The 21,021-nt window shown below is 44.1% G+C and overlaps 1 protein-coding gene across 1 annotated transcript in view; it reads left to right on the top strand.

The window, feature by feature from the left end:
• CRB1 (crumbs cell polarity complex component 1) overlaps positions 1-21,021 on the top strand; it is a 183,988-nt gene that overhangs the window by 103,026 nt on the left and 59,941 nt on the right. Inside the window, exons 7-9 of the mRNA XM_038745195.1 lie at positions 7,274-7,821; positions 15,175-15,340; positions 18,735-19,641. Coding sequence (XP_038601123.1) covers positions 7,274-7,821; positions 15,175-15,340; positions 18,735-19,641 — 1,621 coding nt within the window. The remainder of the gene's footprint in view (positions 1-7,273; positions 7,822-15,174; positions 15,341-18,734; positions 19,642-21,021) is intronic.

Raw genomic sequence — 21,021 nt, 5'->3', positions numbered from 1 at the left:
ACAAGTGCTTAACAAATACCACAATTATTATTATTTGCTCTTCTGCCTGAATCGTTTTTCTAAAAAGAAACACTCTGTCCATGTTTCCCCACTCCTCAAGAACCTCCAGTGGTTGCCCATCCACCTCTGCATCAAACAGAAACTCCTTACCGTCGGATTTAAAGCACTCAATCACCTCGTCTCCTCCTATCTTACCTTGCTGATTTTCCATTACTACCCAGTAGGCATACTTCACTCCTGTAATGCCAACCTACTCACTGTTCTTTAATCTCATCTATCTCACCTCCAAACTTCTGCCCACATGCTCCCTTTGTCCTGGAACTCCCTCCCAATTCATAACTCACAGATCATCACTCTCCCCACCTTTGAAACCCTCCTAATATCATATCTTCCAGAAGAGGCCTTTCCTGACTAAACTAGCACATCCCCTATTTGCTCACCCTTCTGCCTTGCCTACACGTGTGGGTCTGTACCCCTTAAACAATTTGATTTTTGCCCCACTACCACAGTATTTATGTACATGTCTGTAAGCTCTTTGAGAGTAGGGATCACGTCTACCCCCTCTATTGTATTGTACTCTATTGTATCTCAAACTCGCCTATCTCACCAATGACCCTTTTGCCCATGTTCTGCCTCTGGCCTGGAACTCCTACCATCTTCATAACCAACAGGCTATCACTCTCCCCCACTTCAAAGTCTTATTGAAATCACATCTCCTCCAAGGGGTCTTTGCTGACTAAGCCCTCATTTCCTCTACTTTCCCTCTCCCCTCTGCATTCCCCTTACACTTGGGTTTGTAATCTTTATTTACTCCACCCTCAGCCCCTCAGCACTTATGTTCATATCTATAATTTATTTTAATGTCTGTCTTCCTCTCTAGATAGTGAGCTCCTTGTGTGCAGGGAACCTGTCTACCAATTCTGTTATACTGTGCTCACCTAAGCATTGAATCCAGTGCTCTGCACATCATAAGCACTTAATAAATATGACTGATTAATCAATTGATTCATTATCATCATCATCATCAATCGTATTTATTGAGCGCTTACTGTGTGCCAAGCACTGTACTAAGAGCTTGGGAAGTACAAATTGGCAACATATAGAGACAGTCCCTACCCAACAGTGGGCTCACAGTCTAAAAGGGGGATTCATTATTCATTAATACATGTATAATACATGTATTCATTCATTAACAATGTATTCATTAATACAATACTCTGCAAGTGCTGAATAATTACCATTGATTGATAACACATTTATCCACCTATCCCTCTGATTTATCCTTCTAAATTTTGCTCTCCAGCTTATCCTCTGTCTCTCATCTTCTTACTGTGCATGTCCCCCAAGGATCGTTTCTGAGTCCTCCTCTTTTCTCGATCTATTTGCAGTTATTCTTACAGAGTGCTCATCTGTTCAACTGGTTACAATTAACACCTCTACGTGGATGTTTCCCAAATCAATCTTTCCAGCCCTGACCTCTCATTTGACCTGCCACTGAACAGCTTCTTTTGCCTCCAGGACATTTCCACTTAGTTATCCTTCCTGCATCTCAAACTCCACTTGTCTAAAACAGAACTCCTCTTCTTTCCCTCTCTTCTTTCACCTCTCCTTAATACACCCTTTTTAGTCAATAACAATACCATCTTCCTTGGCTCAGAACCTCTGCAACCTTGGTATCATCCTCAACTCTCAGCAATCGTTTAGCTCTCTTGCTCAAATCCTACCAGTTCTTCCTGCACAACGTTTCTTGGATTTTCCTCTTCCCATCCATGCAAACTGTTACCATCCAAATATGTGATCTAGTCTTGCCACACAGGTAGACCATAGCATTAGCCTCCTCACTAATTTGCCAGCCTTCAGCTTCTCCCCTGGCCAATATTTCTGAAACATCATTCAGTCCACATCTCTCCTCTTTTCAAAACTTTCCCCTGACTTCCTGTGTCTGTCCACATCAAGCAAAAACTCAACACAATCATCTTCAAGTCTCTGGACCCCAGACCCCTGTTTGCCCATCACCTTTCTTTCCTTGCCATTCCCCATTCACTTGCTGTCCTTCCGAGCCAACCTTCTGGCTTCAAACTTCTAGCAGAGAAGCAGCGTGGCTCAGTGGAAAAGAGCATGGGCTTTGGAGTCAGAGGTCATGGGTTCAAATCCCCGCTCTGCCAATTGCCAGATGTGTGACTTTGGACAAGTCACTTAACTTCTCTGTGCCTCAGTTCCCTCATCTGTGAAATGGGGATGAAGACTGTGAGCCTCCCGTGGGACAAACTGATCACCTTGTAACCTCCCCAGTGCTTAGAACAGTGCTTTGCACACAGTAAGTGCTTAATAAATGCCATTATTATTATTAGCTGAATTTTGATCTCTATTCTCCTGCCTCCATCCTCTTGTTCACACTGTGCTCCCTCCATCCAGGCAGACCACAGCTCTCCCTCCCTTCAAAGCCCTGTAAAAATTCCACCTTTTCCAACAAGCCCTCACAACAAATTTCCCAGCGCCTTAACCTATATTATCCTTCAGCCAACTCTGGCATTTATGAACTTATGCCCTCTTCAGCACTCATGTACAAATGTGTCCTCAATTGTTGATTTTTGACCACTCTAGAATAAAATATGGGGAAGTAGCACGGCCTAATGGATAAGAACATGGGCCTGAGGCTGGGTTCTAATCCTGCTCAGCCACCTGTCTGCTGGGTGACCGTGAGCATGTCACTTCACTTCTCTGTGCCTCAGTTACTGCATCTGTAAAATGGGGATTAAGACTGTGAGCCCCATATGAGACAGGGACTTGTCCAACTTGACAATCTTGTATCTATCTCAATACTTAAAACAATGCATTTTAACTTTATACTTATAAAAGAAAAAAACAACATAAAGCACATGAAATGTGCTTAACAAATGTCATTATTATATTATTATTTTTAAATAATGTAATGATAAGAGGAAGAATAAAATCTGTTTACTTCTGTCGTTAGAGGTAAGCTGCTTGTGGGCATGGAATATGTCACTTCTTTATTCTGTACTTCCCTGAAGCACCAAGTGGGTGCTCAAAAGATGCTATCATTCCTAATCAGTCAATCAATCAATCATATTTATTGAGCACTTACTGTGTGCAGAGCACTGTACTAAGCGCTTGGGAAGTACAAGTTGGCAACATATAGAGACAGTCCCTACCCAACAGTGGGCTCACATTCCTACTACTACATATACTACTACTACTACTATACTACTATACAGAATAGTATATATATAGTAGTATACTATACTACTACTACTGTATATATGTACATATGTTTGTATGTATTTATTACTCTATTTATTTATTTATTTTATTTGTACATATTTATTCTATTTATTTTATTTTGTTAATATGTTTTGTTTTGTTCTCTGTCTCCCCCTTCTAGACTGTGAGCCCGCTGTTGGGTAGGAATCGTCTCTATATGTTGCCAACTTGTACTTCCCAAGTGCTTAGTACAGTGCTCTGCACACAGTAAGTGCTCAATAAATATGATTGAATGAATGGATGAATGAATACAATTACTACTACTAGAGAAGCAGCGTGGCTCAGTGGAAAGAGCACGGGCTTGGGAGTCAGAGGTCGTGGGTTCTAATCCTGGCTCTGCCACTTGTCAGCTGTGTGACTTTGGGCAAGTCATTTCACTTCTCTGTGCCTCAGTTCCCTAATCTGTAAAATGGGGATTAAGGCTGTGAGCCCCATGTGGGACAATCTGATTACCTTGTAACTCCCCCAGTGCTTAGAATGGTGCTTGGCACATAGTAAGTGCTTAACAAATACCAAAATTATTATTATTATTACTTTCACCACTACTACTAATATTCCAATTCTCACTTTGCAATTTGGGGGTGCTTGCAAGGACCTCAAACAGTCACATAGTCTGGGGGGAGAATTAGCCAGGATAATATCCAGCATAGTATTACTGATCCTGCTCCCTGGCTTAAGCTATTTCAAAATTCAGGATAAAGGTGGATATATGTATGTTTATAGTGTGGTCTCCTTGGAGTCAAGGGTTTCATTATTGATGGCAGAGTGAAGAGTGTGTGAGTGTGACTGATAAAGAATAATCTTTGTGTTTGGTAGTGTTTTACTTATCTTCACACTGTGAGGTTAAATTTCATCCCATCCATCCTCTTGTGAGCCACACTGGTAAAAGGTACAAAATTAGCAAACCTTTTCTTGCTTATTTATGAAGAGTACAGTGTAATTTTTGAATCTATTTAGTACTTAAATTATTTACATTGTGAAAGGTCAGCTCAATATTTCTTTACATCTAGTTCTCCTTTAATGCATCTTTCACCTTGTAATTGGCCTAGAATGCTAATTTTCTAAAAGCATTCTAGCCAAAGTGTATAGTGAACAATTTTTCTGTTTTCTGACTTTCACTTACTTACACTGCTGGAGAAGTATGGACTAGTGAAAAGACACTGGCCCTAGCAGTCAGAGGACCTGGGTTCTAATCCCATCTTCTTCCCTTCTTGCCTGCTGTGTGACTTTGGGCAAGTCAATTCACTTCTCTGGGCCTCAGTTCCCTCATCTGCAAAATGGGGATTCAATAGCTGTTCTCTCTCCTACAAAGACTAGTGCTATGTGGGACCTGATTATCTTGTATCTACTCCAGTTCTTAGTATAGTGTTTGGCACATAATAAGCCCTTAACAAATACTATTATTGGTATTGTTATTCAATTTGATTCAACTCAATTCAATTGTATTTATTGAATGCTTACTGTGTACAAAGCACTGTACTAAGCACTTGTGAGAGTACGATACAACAACAAATGGACACATTCCTGCCCATAACTAGCTCACGGTCTAGAGGGGAATTCAGACATGTATATAAATACATAAATAGATAAATAAATAAATTACAGATATATACATATGTGCTGTGGGGATGAGAGGAAGGAGGAATTCAGGAGCAAGTAAGAGCAGCACAGAAGGGAGTGGAAGAAAATGAGAAGAGGGCTTAATCAGGGAAGGCTTCTTGGAGGAGATGTGCCTTCAATAAGGCTTTGAAGTGGGGGAGAGTCATTGTTTGTCAGATATGAGGAGAGAGGGCACTCCAGGCCAGAAGTAGGCTGTGGGTGAGAAGTCGACGGTGAGACAGACAAGATCAAGGTACAGTGAGAAACTCAGCATTAAAGGAATGAAGTGTGTGGGCTGGATTGTAGTAGGAGAGTAGCAAGGTGAGGTAAGAGGGGGCAACTGATTAAGTGCTTTAAAACCAATGGTGAGGTGTTATTGTTATTATTATGATTATTAATAAGAGCCAGGTATGCAGAAATCGGGCTGTTTAGATGCCCTGAGTGCTTTCAGCTAGGCTGCTCTCTCTTCAGCAACCAAGTAGCCAAAGTCCTGGGCCACCCACTTGTCCCATTTTGTCCCTTTCCACTGTGGGAAAGATGTATCTGCTTTAGTTATTTTTCCCATAATGGTGATGGATTGCATCGAGTACAGTCTCTTGCCCAGTGATTCAATGGCTCCCTAGTGCCAGTTCTGAGACAGCGACCAGGGTTTAGGAGGCAGTCTGTAGCCATGGAACAAAATTAAACATGGATTCTAATCCCGGCTCTGCCACATGTCTGCTGTGTGACCCTGGGCCAATCACTTAATTTCCTTGTGCCTCAGTTACCTCATCTGTAAAATGGGGATTGAGACTATGAGCTCCATGTGGGACAGGGACTGCATTCAACCCGATTTGCTTGTGTCCACCTCAGGGCTTAGTACAATGCTTGGCACATAGCACTTAAGAAATACCACAGTTATTAAACAGTCAAATTGGTGCACAATGGACGTTCTGGTGCCCTGAGCTGATGAAAGGCTGTGATATTTCCACTGGTCCCCAGAAAGTCCCTTTTAGTCTTGTTACTCTAATCCAGAGCCTCAGCTGGAAGCCAGCTACCCAAGTCTCGAATTGTTAGGACAGCCTTAATTATTTTCAAGTTTCCAGGGCAAAGAGAAGTGCTTAGTCAGGCTGGAAATATGCTTGTCTACATAAAGGCCTGAATGTCCCCATGAAATATACAATATGTTAAGAGAGAAGGATAAAGTATGGGAAAAGTGGTATTTATTGAACACATACTGTGTAGAGCACTGTATTAAGATCTCGGTAGGGGACACTAAAGTTAGTAATAATAATAATAATGATGATGGCATTTATTAAGTACTTACTATGTGCAAAGCACTGTTCTAAGTGCTGGGGAGGTTACAAAGTGATCAGGTTGTCCCATTGGGGGGCTCACAGTCTTAATTCCCATTTTACAGGTGAGGTAACAGAGGCACAGAGAAGTGAAGTGACTTGCCCAAGGCCACACACCTGACAATTGGCAGAGCCAGGATTTGAACCCATGACCTCTGCCTCCAAAGCTTTGCCCTTTCCACTGCGCCACGCTGCCTCTCCTGTCTTCTTGTGTCTCTTAGTAGACATGATCCCTGTCCTCAAGGTATTTACACTCTAGCGGGAGATAAGCAGTATGCTTTAGTCAAAAGAATATGGGCCTGGGTTCTAATAATAATGATGCTATTTGTTAAGCGCTTACTATGTGCCAAGCACTGTTCTAAGTGTGGGAGGACATACAAAGTAATCAGGTTGTCCCTCATGAGGCTCACAGTCTTAATCCCCATTTTACAGATGAGGTAACTGAGGCACAGAGAAGTGACTTGCCTGAAGTCCCATAGCCAACAAATGGCAGAGCCAGGATTAGAACCCATGACCTCTGACTCTCAAACTCAGGCTCTTTCCACTGACCCACACTGCTTCTAATCCCAACTCTGACTTTTTCTGCTTTGTGATCTTGGGCAAATCACTTAACTTTTCTGTGCCTCAGTTACCTTGTCTGTAAAATGAAGTAAAATCCTACTCCCTTCTCCTTAGACTGTCAGCTCCTGTGGGAAAGAATCTGTGTCCAACACAACTACCTGTATCTACCCTAGTGCTTTGTTCAGTACAGTGACTGGCAAAGCCTATGAAATTAACAAGTACTATACAAAAATAGTAGGCAGGAGAAACTGATATTTCCCAGAGAAAGTTCATATTTTAAAGCCATCTGAAATGGCTAAGCTCACTGTGGGCGGGGAACGTGTCCACCAACTCTTATATTTTACTCTCCCAATTTCTTAATTCAGTGCTCTGCACAAAGTTAGGGCTTGATAAACACAATTGATTGAAATAGGTAATTCTTGTATTCTCGTTCATTTGTGCTGAATTCTGATGATTTTTTTTTTCTCCCTCTACTGGGACATCCCCAATCCATGAAGAGTACACAGCGGCTAGATTTGGACAGGATGACTCCATGGGATATGCCGCTTTCACAGCTGAAGGAAGTCAGGACCAGAACATCACTCTCTCCATGTTTGTTCGAACCCGCAGATCGTCTGGTTTATTACTGGCTGCGGAGAACAATGCATCTCAGTACATTCGAGTCTGGCTGGAACAAGGAAGACTAGCCCTCCTGATTCCTAATTCGCCCAAATTGTTAGGGAAAACTATGCTGAGTGATGGGAATATGCACCTGATATCTTTAAAAACGGATCCAGATAAGACTGAGGTGTTTCAATCTTCCCAAAATCTAGGCTATATCCTTGCTCCCCCTCCAAAAATCCAAGTTGGAGATGTCCTCTATATCGGAGGCTTACCAGGGCAACATGAGACTGAAATGAACGGTGGCTATTTCAAAGGCTGCATCCAAGATGTGAGATTAAATAACCAACGACTGGAGTTTTTCCCTCTCCCGCCAGACAAGTCAACTTGGAATCAGCTTCTTGTGAACGTGACCCCTGGCTGTTCTGGAGACAACCTCTGTAAGGTCAGAGAGGAGTTTTTACAATGCACGTTTTCGGGGGTGGGGTTGGGATTTTAGTCATGCCTATAAGTAATCTTAATGGATTCTGATTTTACCATATTTATAAACAGGCTGATATAGTCAGATTGTGGGGTTTGCTTAATAAATGTATGGAGCAAGAAGCTAGAAAAAGTCACTGAACCCTCTCCACCTTCAAAGCCCTCTTAATAATAATAATTATAGTATTTGTTTGGCGCTTACTATTTGCCAAGCCCTGTTCTAAGCGCTGGGGTAGATACAAGTTAATCAGGTTGTCCCACGTAGGGCTCATAGTCTCAATCCCTATTTTACAGATGAGGTAACTGAGGCATAGAGAAGTTAAGTGATTTGCCCAAGGTCACACTGCAGACAAGTGGTGGAGCCAAGATTAGAACCCACGACCTCTGGCTCCTAAATCCGTGCCCTTGCCACTAGGAAATCTCACCTCCCTCAGGAAGCATCCCTGATTGATTTCCACTACCCCAGGTTGTGTTGTCTAAATACTTACAGAAATGTGCATTCTCCACTTAATTATTCATTGCTTTGTTCTTCTATTCACCTCTTCAAGCACTTGTTGTTTCTAATTCTTTCTTTGCTTTTCTTTCTACTCCCATTATTTGTAAATGAATTGTCTTTGTATCTCCCCATTACTATTTTTTATGGTATTTGTTAAGCACTTACTATGTACCAGACACCATACTAAGCACTGGATAGATACAAACTTAATCAGATTGATCCACTGTCCATGTCCCACCTGGAGCTCTCAATCTTAATCTCCATTTTACAGATGAGGTAACTGAGGTACAGAGAAGTGAAGTGATTTACCCAAGGACACAGCAGACAAGTGGCAGAGCTGTAATTAGAACTCAGGTCCTTCTGACTTCCAAGTCCACGCTCTGTCCACTAGGCCAAGCTGCTTCTCAATTTACAGTTTACAATGACACTGTAGACTCCTTCAGTGAGTCAGTCAGTCGCATTTATTGAGCGCTTACTGGGTCCCGAGCACTGTGCTAAGCACTTGGGAGAGTACAATTTAAGACTATAACAGACATATTCCCTGCCCATAATGAGCTTACAGTCTAGAGGAGGGTATATGGACCTCGCCTTTTACTTTTCAATGTGGAAATGTCCTTAAACCTCGCACCTCAATACCATAAGATTGGTCCAAGCACCCTTCATTTCCACAAAGAGCAGCGAGCTTAGCCATTGGTGGGATTCCCAAGCGCTTAGTACAGTGCTCTGCATACAATAAATGCTCAACAAATATGACTGAATGAATGAATGGGAATCCTCCCTATTTTTGCTGAGGCTTTGTAGGCTAGCCTAGGGTCACTAACCTTGGCACTCATTCACTTTTCCCCCTCCTACCTCACCTCATTTCTCTCTTATTACAACCCAGCCCACATACACATTCATTCATTCATTCATTCACTCATTCATTCATTCAATCATATTTATTGAGCACTTACTGTGTGCAGAGCAGAGTAAGCACTTGAGAGGATATAATGAGAAGCAGCATGGCATAGTGGATAAAGCACAAGCCTGGGAATCAGAAGGACCTGTGTTCTAATCCTGGCTCTGCCACATTTCATTCATTCATTCATTCAATCATATTTATTGAGCGCTTACAGTGTGCAGAGAACTGTACAAAGTTTTGAGAAAGACAAATCAGCAACATATAGAGATGGTCCCTTCCCAACAATGGGCTCACACTCTAGAAGAGGGAGACAGACAACAAAACAAAACAAGTAGACAGGTGTCAATACCATCAGAATAAATAGAGTTATAGCTATATACACATCATTAATAAAATACAGTAGAAAATATGTAAAAATAAAATAAATAGAGTAATAAATATGTACAAATATATACAAATGCTGTAGGGAGGGGAAGGGGTAGGGCGGAGGGAGGGAGGGGGGCAATGGTGAGGGGAGGAGGAGGAGGAGAGGAAAAAGAGGGGGCTCAGTCTGGAAAGGCCTCCTGGAGGAGGTGAGCTCTCAGTAGGGCTTTGAAGGGAGGAAGAGAGCAGTTTGGCAGATGTGTGGAGGGAGGGTTCTCCAGGCCAGGGGAAGGACGTGGGCCTGGGGTCAACAGCAGAACAGGTGACAACGAGGCCCAGTGAGGAGGTTAGCGGCAGAGGAGTGGAGGGTGCGGGGCTGGGCTGCAGAAGGAGAGAAGGGAGGTGAGGTAGGAGGGGGCGAGGTGATGGAGAGCTTTGAAGGCAATAGTGAGGAGTTTTTGCTTGATTCAAAGGCTGATAGGCAACCACTGGAGATTTTTGAGGAGGGGTGTGACATGCCCAGAGCGTTCCTGTACATATGTACAAATATCTTACAAGTGCACACATTTCTACTGTGTGACCTTGGCAAGTCATTTCACTTCTCTTAGCCTCAGTTACCTCATCTGTAAAATGGGGTTTATGAGTGAGAGCCTATATGGGATGGGACTCTGTCCAACCTGATTAACTTGTATTTACCCCAGCACTTAGAATAGTACTTGGCACATAGTAAGCACTTAACAAGTACCATAATTATTATTATTTTTATAATAAAGCACTCACCCCTGCTGGGCAGCAATGGCACGGGAGAGAGTCGAGGGCGCAGACTCTAGTTTACTGCGTGGAAGAAGACAATGGTAAATGGAAGAAGGCAATGGTAAACCACTTGCATATTTTCCCCAAGAAAATGCTACAGATACATTACCAGAATGACGGCAGATGGAGACAGGCCATTCTGGGAGACATGTGTCCATGGGGTCACTATGGGTCGATAGTATGACACAATAATGAACAGACACATTCCCTGCCCACAAAGAGCTTACGGATTTTAAAGGGGCATACTTTGCTCCACTAATGCCAATCTTCTCACTGTACCTCGATCTCACATATCTCACCGCCAATTTCTTGCCCAAGTCCTGCCTCTGGCCTGGAATACCTGCCCTCATCATATCTGACAGAGAAGGACTCTCCCCACCTTCAAAGCCTTATTGAAGGCACACCTCCTCCAAGAGGCTTTTCCTAAGACATCTTTTTTTATTCTTTGGTTCCCTTCTGCATCTCCCTGACTTGTTCCCTTTATTCATGCCCTGTCCCAGCCCCAGAGCACTCATGTACATATCCGCAATTTGTTTATTTCTACTGATGTCTGTTCCCCCCTCTAGTCTGTGAGCTCACTGTGGATAGAGAATGTATCTGTTTACTGTTGTATTGTACTCTCCCAAGTGTTTAGTACAGTGCTGCACACGGTAAGCAGTTAATCAATAACATTGGCTGATTGACTGACTATATCCTCTGATGGACAGCCAGATGTTGGGTAAATGAATGCCTCCTATCTGGATTCTGTTTTGCTCTCTCTAAAGAGGGTCTCTGTGGCATTGCTTGGACTCCTAGGAGATGGGGGGTGTTCTATAAACAGGACCCAGGAGGCTGGTCAGCAGGTACCCTGCTTATTACGTTCCAAGCACTGTACTAAGTGCTGGGGTAGGTACAATATCATCGAATCCCACGTGGGGCTCACATTGTAAGTAGGAGGGAGAACAGAAATCAAATCCTCATTTTACAGATGAGTGAACTGTGGCCCAAAGAAGTTAGTTCAACAAAGGTTCTCTGACTCCTCAGCTTGTGCTGTTTCCACCAGGCTCTAAAATCCATGAAAGTAAGGACTGGTTCTTTTTCTTCAATATATTTACAAGGACTGGGTCTTTTTCTTCAGTATATTTGCAACAGATGCTAGTACAGTGTTAAGCACACAGTGGGCACTCAATATATACTGCTGCGGCTCCATTAATCAATGCTATTGACTGAGCAACTACTCAATTCGGAACACTGTACTACACATCAGGAGACTACAACAGAATTCTGACTAACTTTGGAGAGTTTGTAATCTAATGGCGATGAATAGAGCCCAATAAATATTCCACTTGTATCCCTTTTTTATGGAATTTGTTAATCGCTTACTATGTGCCAGGCACTGTCCTAAGCCCTGAGATAGATTCAAGGTAATCAGGTTGGACAGAGTCCTTGTCCCACACAGGACTGACAGTCTTAATCCCCATTCTATAGATGAGGTAACTGAGGCCTAGAGAAGTGAAGTGACTCACCCAAGGTCACACAACAGACAAGTGGCAGATACGGGATTAGAACTCAGATCCTTCTGACTCCCAGCTTCATGCTCTGTCCCCTTGACCACACTACTTCTCTAATAGGCATTTACTATATGACCATATTTAAAGCACTGGGTTTTTATGAATTTGCAAGTATGGGAAAAAAGCCAGTTCATAGGTAGGGATTATCTCTATCTGTTGCCAAATTGTACTTTCCAAGTGCTTAGTACAATGTTATGCACACAGTAAGCATTGAATAAATACGATTGAATGAATGAATGAGAAGGAGGCAGCTGTAGCCAAGTCCGGACCCAGGGGCCCGGCCCCAATCCAAAACTGCCAGCTCTCTTCCTCTTGACTGTAAGCTCGTTGTGGGCAGGGAATGTGTCTATTAGCGCTTAGTACAGTACTCTGCATACAGTCAGTGCTCAATAAATACCACTGATTGGCAGACTGACTTAGGCAACATTGGAAGCTGTTACCACAGTGTAGCTTCTTTGTCTGCTCCTCCGTGGCTTCGGTGGTCTCTGTTGATGACCGTTACCTCCCCTACTATTTCCAGTGAACAATCTGGACTTGTGGCAGTGTGACCTCAGATTTTGAGGGGAGAAGCTGGGAATATCATCATCAATAGTATCTTTTGAGTACTTACTTTGTGCAGAGCACTGTACTAAGTGCTTGGGAAAGTATGGAGTGTCTACAATAGAATTGGTAGACACGGTCCCTGCCCACAGTGAGCTTACAGTCCTATGTCTGCAATGGGGAGCAGGAGAAGGCTGTAGATGGCTCCTTCTTCCAAGCCCTAATGGCGGTGGCAGAGGGGAGAAAGGGAGGAAGGTTGTGAGGATCTCTTCCCATAATAATAATAATGATAATAATAATAATAATAATAATAATAGCATTTGTTAAGTGCTTACTATGTGCAAAACACTGTTCTAAACACTGGGGAGGATACAAGGTGATCAGATTGTTCCACGTGGGGCTCACAGTCTTAATTCCCATTAAGGCACAGAGGTAACAGGCACAGAGAAGGTAAGTGACTTGCCCAAAATCACACGGCTGACAATTGGCAGAGCTGGGATTTGAACTCATGACTTCTGACTCCCAAGCCTGTGCTCTTTCCGTTGAGCCATGCTGCTTCCCATGGTTGGCAGAATGCTCCGGACCCTTGCTGGGGGTTCTTATGACTCCTACTGCTGCTGGGCCTTTTATGATACCACTACTACTAATAATTACAATAATAACAATAATGATAATAATAATGGCATTTGTTCAATGCTTATCATGTGCAGTGCTTGCACTGTACTAAGTTCTAGGTAGATAACAAGGTCATTGGAAGTCCCACATGGGGCTCACAGTCTATGTAGAAGGCAGAATCCTCATTTTGCAGATGAAACAGAGGCTCGGAAAAGCCCAAGATCACATGGCAGACAAGTGGTGGAGCCGGGATTAAAACCCAGGTCTTCAGACTCCCAGGCCTGAACTCTTTCCATTAGGCCATGTTGCTTCACAGAGGTTTCGGCTTGGACCCTACTCTAGAACCTATGAGTGGCCACCCCTAAAGCAGCAGCAGCGTGACTGAGGTGAGCTTCCTGTCAGGTGGGAAGGGGCAGCAGGAGAGGGGCAGCAGTTCATGTCCAAGACTGAACTCCTTGTCTTCCCTCCCAAACCTTGCCCTCTCCCTGACTTTCAATCACTGTTGACGGCACTACCATCCTTCCCGTCTCACAAGCCCGCAACCTTGGTGTCATCCTCGACTCTGCTCTCTCGTTCACCCCTCACATCCAAGCCGTCACCAAAACCTGCCGGTCTCACCTCCGCAACATTGCCAAGATCCGCCCTTTCCTCTCCATCCAAACCGCTACCCTGCTCATTCAAGCTCTCATCCTATCCCTTCTGTACTACTGTATCAACCTCCTCTCCGATCTCCCATCCTTTTGTCTCTCCCCACTTCAATCCATACTTCACGCCGCTGCCTGGATTGTCTTTGTCCAGAAATGCTCTGGACATGTTACTCCCCTCCTCAGAAATCTCCAGTGGCTACCAATCAACCTACGCATAAGGCAGAAACTCCTCACCCTGGGCTTCAAGGCTCTCCATCACCTCACCCCCTCCTACCTCACCTCCCTTCTCTTCTTCTACAGCCTAGCCCGCACCCTCCGCTCCTCTGCCGCTTATCTCCTCACCGTGCCTCGTTCTCGCCTGTCCCGCCATCGACCCCCGGCCCACGTCATCCCCCTGGCCTGGAATGCCCTCCCTCCCCACATCTCCCAAGCTAGCTCTCTTCCTCCCTTCAAGGCCCTACTGAGAGCTCGCCTCCTCCAGGAGGTCTTCCCAGACTGAGCCCTTTCCTTCCTCTCCCCCTCGCCCCCCTCTCCATCCCCCCCGACCTTACCTCCTTTCCTTCCCCACAGCACCTGTATACATGTATATATGTTTGTACGTATTTATTACTCATTTATTTATTTATTTTACTTGTACATATCTATTCTATTTATTTTATTTTGTTAATATGTTTTGTTTTGTTCTCTGTTTCCCCCTTCTAGACTGTGAGCCCACTGTTGGGTAGGGACCATCTGTATATGTTGCCAACTTGTACTTCCCAAATGCTTAGTACAGTGCTTTGCACACTGTAAGCGCTCAACAAATACGATTGATTGATTGATTGATTGAAGGAGGGAGGAAAGGTGCATCTGTCCTCCTCACTGTCCAAAGCAGAAGCTTCTCAGGGCGAGCTGTGTGTGTGTGTGTGTGTGTGTGCCCACATCTGTGTGTGTGTGTGTGTGTGTGTGCATGTATGTTTTGCCACGTCCATGCCTGTCTCCTCTCCCTCTGCCTCTCTGCCCTTCTGTCATCTCAACCTGTCCCTCCATGTTCTCTCTGCAGGGCCATCCCACAGTGTGATGGTCTCTCTCTAGAACTCTACCTTTTTCTTTCTCTCTGCTGACATCTCTCTCTGTTTCACTTCCCTGCCTTTTTCCATTAGCTAATCAATCTGTGGTATTTACTGAGGATTTACTGCATGCAGAGAACTGTACTAAGTGCTTGGGAGATACATCCCTGCCCTTGAGGAGTTGTCCCTCTTTCTTATCCGAGATCGCAGGCCCAGCTCACAGAAGCCCCCCTTGATCCCCTCCTCTCTGCAGGAATTGTAGTTACCTTTTATCCCCCTTGCCGTCCCCACGAATTCCAGTCTCCTCAGCAAAGGTCTTTTCCATCATTCCTTTTTCCATCTAGTCCAGCCCTTGCCAAAACCGGGGGGTTTGCTACTCCATCTGGGATGACTTCACATGCTCGTGCCCCCCGAACACGGCAGGAAAGGCCTGTGAGGAAGTGAAGTGGTGTGAACTCAGCCCCTGCCCTCCAGAAGCACGATGCCAGTTGGTGCCCCAAGGATTTGAGTGTAAGTACGGTGCAAGGCTCCCCCCTTTACCCCCAAGTTGGGCATTTTAATTCTGTCTCCAGAAAGATCCATTTGAAGAAACCAGGCTCCTTCAAACAGGAGGCTATCTGCTGTTCCACACCCTCTTCCTCTCCTGCTTTTATCTGACAGCAAGCGCCCACTTCAAACGGAGTTGTGAAGAGATCTTCTCAGGCATCTCATGACTTGTCTTGCCTAAGTCCCAGTCAGACCAGAATGGTTAAGGCGGGACCCTCTCATGTTCTTCACTCATGGGAGTAACCCAGCATTATGGAAGCGATGTGACTTCAATCAGTTATTGAGCGCTTAATATGTGCAGAGCACTGCCCTAAGCAGTTGGAAGAGTACAGTACAAGAGAGTCGAGCCCTGTCCACAAGGAACTTATAGTCTAGTGGGATGCTTGCTGGTTTCCAAATGGGGAGAATCGATCAATCGATCAATTTAATTTATTGAGTGCTTACTGGGTGCAGAGCACTATACTACGTGCTTGGGAGAGTACAGTATAACAGAGTTGGAAGGCACGGTCTTTGTCCGCATCAGCATTACTTTGTCCGCAACTAGCTTACAGTCTAGGCTTCTGCGGGGCCTGGGCAAACAGGCTCTGAAGTGTCTGTTGTGACGGCATTTAACAGGGAAAACCTCCTCTGTAATGGCAACCTTCTTTTACTCTCCATTTCACTCTCAAATAAGTCCTCCTTGTAGGACTCAGTGTAATTCTTTCTTTGGACTGATTATTTTAATCAATTGATTGATTGATGGTTGATTATTTTAGTGACAATGATTGATTATTTTAATGTCAGTGAAATCACCTTTGTTTGAGCTGCAGATTTGGGGATGCCACTTTTGTTGGAAATATATCACTAAATAAGCCCAGTTTACTTTGGGTCCCTCTGGAAAATGTATTTCAAAATAAGGCACTGAGGCTGAAGATTAAGAGGGTCTTCCCTAAAGCAGCTTTTATCTGCACTTATTCGAAGCACAGGGGCTGCTTAGTTGAGGCTGAAACTACCTCCTTCATCAATGTCCTCAGGACCCCTCATTTTTTACTGTAGAGCAATGAGAGGATCTTCTTTTGCATTAATGTTAGAATGGTCTTCTGCTCTGGAGTGGATACAGTGGGAATCTTAATTCCTTTTCTGATAATAAAGTTTAAATCCATAATCCCATGAGGATATTAGCAAGATGTAGTCATTCCAATGGTATCTCCTCACATGCATAAAAAAACCCGAAGTACTGGCAACTAATCGGACGTTTCTTGTCTTGCTTTCATTTCTCTTCTCTTTCTAAAGTTAAAGTGGAATGTAGGGAAAAAAAGATTGAATTAAACTTGATCCCCAGAAAGAGCTCATTTTGAGCAGAAAGATTTTCACAATGAAGTAGGGTTAATGTATATTAAGTGAAACCAATCAATCAAATTAATGGTATTTATTGAGCACTTACTGTGGGCAGAACAATCCACCAATCAATCATATTTACTGTCTGTTTAATGTGTGCGGAGCACTGTACTAAGCACTTGGGAGAGTACAATACAACACAGCTGGTAGGTTCATTCCCTGCCCACAACGAGGAAATACTGAGTTTGCCTGTATCTTTAATAATAATAATAATAATAATGGTATTTGTTAAGCACTTATTATGTGCAAACCACTGTTCTAAGTGCTGGGGAGGTTACAAGGTGATCAGGTTGTCCCACAGGGGGCTCACAGTTTTAATCCCCATTTTACAGATGAGGTAACTGAGGCCCAGAGAAGTGAAGTGACTTGCCCAAAGTCACACAGCTGACAGTTGGAAGAGCCAGGATTTGAACTCATGACCTCTGACTCCAAAGCCCAGGTTCTTTCCACTGAGCCACGCTGCTTCTCACAAACCAAATATGACATGGAAAAAAGGCTGATAGATATGACATCTGACAGAACCAAGAAAATAAAAATTTACTCTTGTTCAGCATTTTCCTTAAACAGAAACTAAAAGTTATATTGGCATAGTTGTTGAAACGCATGTTTCTAAACCAGATCAAATTTTGCAGATTAGTGTGCTTGTACTTTAGCTCTATAGTTTCTACTTCTCAGTATCATTCATTCATTCATTAATCATATATATTGAGTGCTTACTGTGTGCAGAGCACTGTACTAAGCGTGTCAGCCTTCCAGTGCCAAATTTACCACTATAGTCAAGTCACCATTCATGTTAAGGTTCTCCTGTCAAGTCACTCAGAGGTCAAGAAACAAAAACACAAAATTAGCTTGAGATTAATCTCTAGTATGTAATCTACAAATTAGGTCAGACTCTTCAGATGAAGAAGAGGGTGAAGATGAGAAGCAGCATGTCCTAGTGAGAGTCATCAACATCATCATTAATGGTAGCAGTGTGGCCTAGTAGATAGAGCATGGGCCTGAGAGTCAGAGGACCTGAGTTCTAATCCTGACTCTGCCATCTGTCTTCTGTGTGAGCTTGGGCAAGCGACTTCTCTTGCCTCAGTTATCTCATCTGTAAAATGAGGAGGATTTGGAGTGTGTGCAACCTGGTTAGCTTGTATCTACCCCAGAGACAAAGGTCATCCAGACGGCCGCTAAAAAGGTCGAATTAGACAATAAGCCTTGCCAAAGAAAAGAAAGACCTGACTGTATCTTTCTCTTGTAATTCCCCTTAGCACTTAGATCAGTACATTTAGCAAAGTTGACAACAAATTAATCCTACAACACTGTCATTATCACTTCTACTCCTATTTCTACATACCTAAACAACACTTTGCTTCTGGACTGGCAGTCTAGACTAAGAGTTAAGACACCAAGTTCTGCCATTGCCTTTCTTATTGTCTTTATATCTCAGTTTTTTCATCCCCAAAATGGAGGTGAATAAGAATTCCTGACTACCTCCTTTTCAGAAGGATTAGGAAGACAAATCAAACAATTAATCAGTCAGTCAATCGTATTTATTTCACACTTAGTGTGTGCAGAGCACTGTACTTAAGCACCTGGGAGAATATAATGTAACAATATAACGGACGCATCCCCTGTTCACAACGAGCTAACAGTCTAAAGGGAACAATAAATGTGAAAAATGCTTTGGACTCATCAGTGGAAAGACGCTACGTAGAGCCAAATTGTTATTTCTATCAGAAAACATATTAAACCCACCAGAAAAACATGGTCATATTTCAGAAAGATCAAGTTGGAGAGGTGGGACCTTAGCAGCATTTTCTGAGGGCCAGAAAGAGCCAGTAACTGTGAATGAGTCAATCAATTGTACTTTTTTAGTGCTTACCATGTGCAGAGCACTGTACTAAGCACTTGGAAAGTACAACCCAACAATATAACAGACACATCCCTGCCCATTATGAACTTAAAGTCCAGAAGATACTATTTTTTATTGCAGGTATTGCTAGCGCCCTTTTCAATGGGCGAGGCAGTGTGATATTTTACAGAAGCAATGGGAAGATTACCAGAGATCTCACCAACGTCACTCTTGGCTTCCGGACGAGGGACACTGACACCATCCTACTATACGCTGAAAAGGAACCGGAGTTCATTACCATTGCCATCCGAGAGTCTAAATTACTTTTCCAGCTGCAAAGTGGCAACAGCTTCTATGTGTTGAGCCTGACAAGTCCACAGTCAGTGAGTGATGCCACTTGGCACCAAGTAACCCTCTCCATGACCGATCCCCTAACCCAGTCCTCCAGGTGGATAATGCAGGTGGATGATCCGAAATCCACCGTGACTAGTTCGGTCGCCACTGGCAACCTCAACTTTCTGAGGGAAGAGACGGACATTTATGTGGGGAACAAGGCTTTTGACCATCTGGATGGCCTCAGAGGGTGTCTGAGTGCGATAGAAATCAGTGGCATTTATCTCTCTTACTTCGAAAGCACCGATGGACACACTGAAAAACCACAGGAAGAACAGTTTCTCAAAATCTCTGCCAACTTGGTGGCGACAGGCTGTCTGCATCTGGATGCATGCAGTTCGGCACCTTGTCTTCACGGGGGAGATTGTGAGGACACCTATGATTCCTATCGATGTGCATGTCCCACGGGATGGACGGGGATGCGCTGTGAGATCAACATCGACGAATGCCTATCCAACCCCTGCGTTCACGGCAACTGCTCCGACCGAGTCGCCAGCTACGTGTGTGTGTGTGAGCCCGGTTACACTGGTGTGAATTGTGAAGTTGACGTGGACAACTGCAGAGGCCACCAGTGTGCCAACGGGGCCACGTGTGTCGATGGGATCAATGGCTATTCGTGTCTGTGTTTCGGGAACTTTACCGGAAAGCTGTGCCGGTAAGTGATTCCCAGCAGTCAGTCAGTCAGCCGATTGCATTTATTGAGTGCTTACTGTACTAAGCGCTTGGGAGAGAACAATACAACTATAAATGGACACATTCCCTGCTCACAACGAGCTTACAGTCTAGAGGGGGAGACAGACATTAATATAAATAAATTACTGATATGTACAGAAGTGCTGTGGGGCTGGGAGGGAAGATAATAATAATAATAATAATAATAATAATAATAATAATAATAATAATAATAATAATAGCATTTGTTAAATGCTTACTATGTGCAAAGCACTGTTCTAACCCCTGTGGAGGATGCAAGGTGATCAGATTGTCCCACGTGGGACTCACATCCCCATTTTACAGATGAGGTAACAGAGGCACAGAGAAGTTAAGTGACTGGCCCAAAGTCACACAGCTGACAATTGGCGGAGCTGGGATTTGAACCCATGACCTCTGACTCCCAAGACCAGGCTCTTTCCATTGAGCCACGCAGGATGAATAAAGGGCGCAAGTCAAGGCAATGCAGAAGGGAGTGGGAGAAGAGGAAAAGAGGGCTTAGTCAGGGAAGGCCTCTTGGAAGAGATGCAAAATAAGGCTTTGAAGTGGGGGAGAGTCATTGTAGGATACGAGGAGGGAGGGCAGTCTAAGCTAGAGGAAGGATGTGGGTGAAAGGTCAGCAGTGAGATAGATGAGACTGAGGTACAGTGAGAAGGTTAGCACCAGAGTGCTAACCTTTCTTTTCCATCCAAACTGCTACCCTGCTAGTTCAATCTCTAATCCTATCCCGACTGGATTGTTGCATCAGCCTCCTCTCTGATCTCCCATCCTCGTGTCTCTCCCCACTTCAATCCATACTTCATGCTGCTGCCCGGATTGTCTTTGTCCTGAAACGCTCTGGGCATGTTACTCCCCTCCTCAAAAATCTCCAGTGGCTACCAATCAACCTACGCATCAGGCAGAAACTCCGCACCCTGGGCTTCAAGGCTGTCCATCACCTCACCCCCTCCTACCTCACCTCCTTTCTCTCCTTCTACAGCCCAGCCCGCACCTTCTGCTCCTCTGCCGCTAAGAATAATAATAATAATAATGATGGCATTTGTTAAGCGCTTACTATGTGCAAAGCACTGTTCTAAGCACCGGGGGGGATACAAGGAGATCTGGTTGTTCCGCGTGGGGCTCACAGTCATCATCCCCATTTTACAGATGAGGGAACTGAGGCCCAGAGAAGTGAAGTGACTTGCCCAAGGTCACACAGCAGACATGTGGTGGAGCTGGGATACGAACCCAGGACCTCGGACTCAAAGCCCGGGCTCTTCCCACTGAGCCACGCTGCTTCAGTAATCTCCTCACCGTGCCTCATTCTCGCCTGTCCTGCTGTTGA

This window comes from Tachyglossus aculeatus, chromosome 4 (genome assembly GCF_015852505.1).
Source record: "Tachyglossus aculeatus isolate mTacAcu1 chromosome 4, mTacAcu1.pri, whole genome shotgun sequence".
Taxonomy (NCBI): Eukaryota; Metazoa; Chordata; class Mammalia; order Monotremata; family Tachyglossidae; genus Tachyglossus; species Tachyglossus aculeatus.
The sequence above is the reverse complement of the archived record's forward strand: the minus strand, read 5'-3'. Positions and strand labels throughout refer to the sequence as shown.